Source organism: Limulus polyphemus, unplaced genomic scaffold (assembly GCF_000517525.1).
Source record: "Limulus polyphemus unplaced genomic scaffold, Limulus_polyphemus-2.1.2 Scaffold306, whole genome shotgun sequence".
NCBI classification, from domain to species: Eukaryota; Metazoa; Arthropoda; class Merostomata; order Xiphosura; family Limulidae; genus Limulus; species Limulus polyphemus.
Window position 1 is genome coordinate 495,005 of NW_013665916.1, and position 4,716 is coordinate 499,720.

The 4,716-nt window shown below is 34.5% G+C and overlaps 1 protein-coding gene across 1 annotated transcript in view; it reads right to left on the reverse strand.

The window, feature by feature from the left end:
- The window catches only part of LOC106457238 (synaptotagmin-5-like), a 36,806-nt gene extending 32,348 nt beyond the window's left edge, over window positions 1-4,458 (reverse strand). The window contains exon 1 of the mRNA XM_013916633.2: window positions 4,402-4,458. Coding sequence (XP_013772087.2) covers window positions 4,402-4,446 — 45 coding nt within the window. The 5' untranslated portion in view covers window positions 4,447-4,458. The remainder of the gene's footprint in view (window positions 1-4,401) is intronic.
- Window positions 4,459-4,716: the final 258 nt, after the last annotated feature.

The following is a 4,716-nucleotide window of genomic DNA, read 5'->3' on the forward strand; positions in this document are numbered from 1 at the left end:
CAGAACAAAGTCGCCTACTATATAAACACAACGTTTAACTGTACCACAGAACAATGTTGACTACTATATAAACACAACGTTTAACTGTACCACAGAACAATGTTGACTACTATATAAACACAACATTTAACTGTATCATCGAACAATTTAATGTGCTCGCATAAACGTAAATTGAAACAACAAGACGCTCACGAAGTTAAGCCTACTGAGTTGCAGGTTCTTGATACGACTAACCAAATGCGTCATCCATGAAGTAAGGAATGGGAATCTTAAAGAGAACAGTGTTAAGGAGATATCTGTTAAGGATAACAGTTAGAGGCACTCTCCTCTTAATTGACTCTTTGCCTCAGAAGCTGTCCCTTTTTTTATAGAGCCTTCTAACGTCACACCGCTCTCGTCTCTTTTATTGTGAATATAGGAGTAAGTGGTGATATATATATATATATATATATATACATATACGGTGAAACTGGCTACTTATCTCCTGCCTTCTAAGTGACTTTTCATAGACATTCGACAACACAACATGAGCACACGGCATTCATAAACCGAGGACATAACTTGTACGTCACACAAGAGGATAATACTCTTTTCTCGAGGAATAGTATTTAAATTATTAACGGCTATGATGTTCTAACAATACATCTACCTATGTATCTGATGTAGAAGTATATATGATAATTAAGAAGTATTCTTATAACAGCCTCTAACCTGGTCAAGTTACTAGCATTTCCAGTTTCAAACTTTGCACTAGAATAATAAACTACCATGATTTGTTCTTGGTAGGTTGACAAATGGCACTAAAATCTCAAAAATTATGAGACGGCACATGAAGGAATAAAAATTGCTTACCTGTAAAAATAACACTTTGCTTCTTCTGTTTTGAGAGTTCATTATTTTTCTATTTTCTGATAACAAATCACAGTCCAGAAAAGCAGTAAGAAAACTGTCTAATGGATTTTCGTAAATTGTTGTATTTTTTCAGAATTTGTAGTGCATACGAGAAGGGTGTAGAGATTTTGTCAATAAAGTTAGAGAAGAAAAAAACACGAACATTAGTTTCTTTCAGCCAATGTTTCGCTCTTGCGCGTTTATCAAAGTTAGTAGTACAAGAACTGTTTGATGTACTATTAAACCTGATGAAGCCGCAAAGGCAAAACGTTGGCTGAAATTAAATGTTTTTCGTTATTACCTGGAGAGAAGAAGCCGTTCCTCTCCCCCCTTAGCTTTATTAACAAATTGTTTTGCTTCTACATCGAAAAAATAAAACAAAATGTTTTGCTTACAGTAACGAAGTCAAAATTAATTTTCAATGTCAACATTTGCTCATTTTAACAACAGGAATTTAATCTTACTTACTCATACCAACTTGTTTTTTTAATAAACACATCAATTTTTAGATTCAGTTTTTTTAAACTTGCTTTATAACATGCAGCACCAAAAGTAAAAATTCACCTAATTTAAAATGCATTTGCATTACGAAATCAAGTTTCTATTGAAAAGAGAATCTATTCCTGAATTAAAAATTACCTGATACGCTATTTGTTTCTATAAGTATCATTGATATACAACAAAAATTCATGAGTTCTATGCGGATTTGCAAAATAAAGTTTACATATTGGAAATAACTCGTAAATTTGTTTAATTTCCTTTGTTGTTAAATCTGTATATGTGAAATTTGTATTTGTACGAAGAACGAAAACCCTCATACGTATTAACAGTGAACTACTCTTTTATAATATAGCAAAAGCCCTACAGTGTCGTGGATTTGAAAATACTAAGTTCAATCGAATTTCCTGGAGACAAATTGTTAGGGAAATCAATGATTGGAGAACAGATTAAAAAATTCAATCGATGATGTGTGAATAGATTAGGAGCACGATCAATATTCTGTACAATCAATATAGTAAAGGCGAAGTACGAGTCTAAGCAGTAGTTTATGAACATGTTTGAGTGAAACCAGCGTTGTGGGGACAGTGTACAATTCCTAACAAGCTTATAGATCAACCAGTGTTCTGTCACAAGATATGAGTCAAATCTATGTAGCAACATAAAAGACAAATCGGAATTATGATACAATGTATGAAAAGATAAGGTGTCAGACAAACTGGTGTTATGACACAAGAGGAAAGACCAACCAGAACCATTAAATAAAGTTGAAGACCAACTACTTTATGAGAAAATGTGCCTTAAAATTATTGCCATAATGTTTGAGACCAACTAGTCTCAAGGTGAGTCAAACTATTGTTATGTAAAGAACATCTGTGTTATTGAAAGAATATATATGACGAACCAAAATTATGTGAGTTTAACCAGTTTTATTAGACAAATTAGGAGTCCATCCAGAGTTAAGATTCAAGGCTTGTTTGTTTTGAATTTCGCGCGAAGCTACACGAGGGCTATCTGCGCTACCCGTCCCTAATTTAGCAGTGTAAGACTTGAGGGAGGGCAGCTAGTCATCACCACCCACCGACAACTCTTGGGCTACTCTTTTATTAACGAATAATTTGATTGACCGTCACATTATAACGCCCCCACGGCTCAAAGGGCGAGCATGTTTGGTGTGACGGGGATTCGAACCCGCGACCCGCAGATTGCGAGTCGAGTACCTAACCACCTGGCCATGCCGGGCTTCAAGGCTTGAAGCCAACCAGTATTATGAAACAAGGCGTGAGAACAACCGTTTTTGTAAAACAAGACGTGAGTCCAACCATTCTTATAAGACAAAAATTTAAACAAATTTTGTTTTGTGGCAAGTGAGAAACCGTTCAATATTAGGAGACAAATAAGAGTTAAACCAGAGTAAAATGACAACCAAATTCAGCTTCAGTCGTTGCGTATCATTTAACTTAGCTTGCGTGTTTGATTCTTATATGTATTAGATCAAAACTTTTTCATACCAGATGTTGAATTAGTGAGGATTCATCAATTAGTCCTCTTCTCTAAAAATTCCCACATTAGATACCATAGTAGGGATTCATTGATAACCCTTCTTCTCTAACAATTCCTATAATAGATGCCCAATTAGTGGAGGTTCAATGATGACACTTCTTCTCTAAAAATTCCCACATTAGATGCTGAACCGGTGAGGATTCATTGATGACCCTTCTTCTCTAAGAATTCCTATATTAGATGCCGAATCAGTGGGAATTCAATGATGACCCTTATTCTCTAACAAGTCCAATATTAAAAACCGAATGAATAAGTGGGGATTCATTGATGACCCCTCATCTCTTGAAAATAATCGGACTTCACCCCTCATAACTTACATTTTGTAGAATTCCCGCAAAAACACGTGCTGTTAATAACGTCTTGTAAAGGTTTTAAGTTCAGCGAATTATTATAGAAATATGTATATATATTTTTTTCAATAACATATCCCGCAATTGGATATGAAGACCATCAATAAACTAATAACTTTTGAATCTCCCTAATCTGCTAAAACTAATACTGCTTAAAACTTGACAACATTGTTAAAACTTAGGTTTTACATTTTTAAGACCTACATTTTAAGCTTACTTTATACTACGTACTAACTTATGTCTGAAACTTATCTAACCTTGGTTTTGAGACAGTCTGTTAACCAAGTTTTAACTTGTTTAGTGTTGATAAACATCAAACAAGATATTTGGTGCATAAATATTGCCCCCCAGTGGTACAGCGGTATGTCTGTAGACTTATAACGCTAGAAACCGGGTTTCGATACCCGTGGTGGGCAGAGCACAGATAGCCCTTGTGTAGCTTTGTGCTTAATTAAAAATAAAAACAAAGCATAAATATTTTGGTTGTTCTTTAACGGTGTTCTAGAACCTATAAACCAGGTTAAAAAAGACGGTATGTTGAAATTTACCAAATATCTTGGAATTTAATTATTTAGTCGAAGAAACACATTTCCTAAGAAAATGTTAATTTTCTACAATATTTTATATTATATAGTGTTTAACATAAACTATAAACGTATTCAGAAAATTAAATACTTAAGTATTAATACATGGATGTGTTTGTTCTAAAGAGGACTTTTAGGACTTCGAACATGAACTATTCTGGTATTTCTTTTCATTGCTTGTTAACCGACTCTACCTGAACACATCTTGCATCTTGTCTGCAGATTGAAGAATACATCTTGTTACCATGACAACATGACGACTAGTCGCTTTTCTAGTGTGAGTCTATGTAACAGGCCGATGGAAAAGCTACCTTCTAGACTCGTTACAAATAGCATACAAACAACCTCATTCGAGAATAAAATCTATTAAGAAATTAAGGCAGGTCACTCGCTATAATGATATCAGTTTTCCTTGAGGTATTCATTATCAGACTGTATTCAAAACAGGCAGTTAGATTTATCAAATTTCGTTAAAATTAACAAAAGAAAGAGAAAAACACTAGCATTAAACTTACCTGTTGCGGACCAATCGAGTTTGATGCAATCCCGCTGTTAAACATGAGCACCTTACTGCGCCGTTCACAACTACTTTTACGGATAGATGGCGCTGAAAAGAAAGTATCCTTAGTATTTCGGTTATATCGGTAATATCTGTAAATGACAAGAGTCAGACCAAACAATAAAGCCAAACCAACACCAGTGGCGGCACCAAGCACCGGGGATGACACCATTATTTCTTTCTGAAAATAGAAAAGAAATATAATAATAGTGTGAGCTTATTATAAACATATTTGTGAATATATGTCTTGAAGTATGGTTTTTCGCATGCT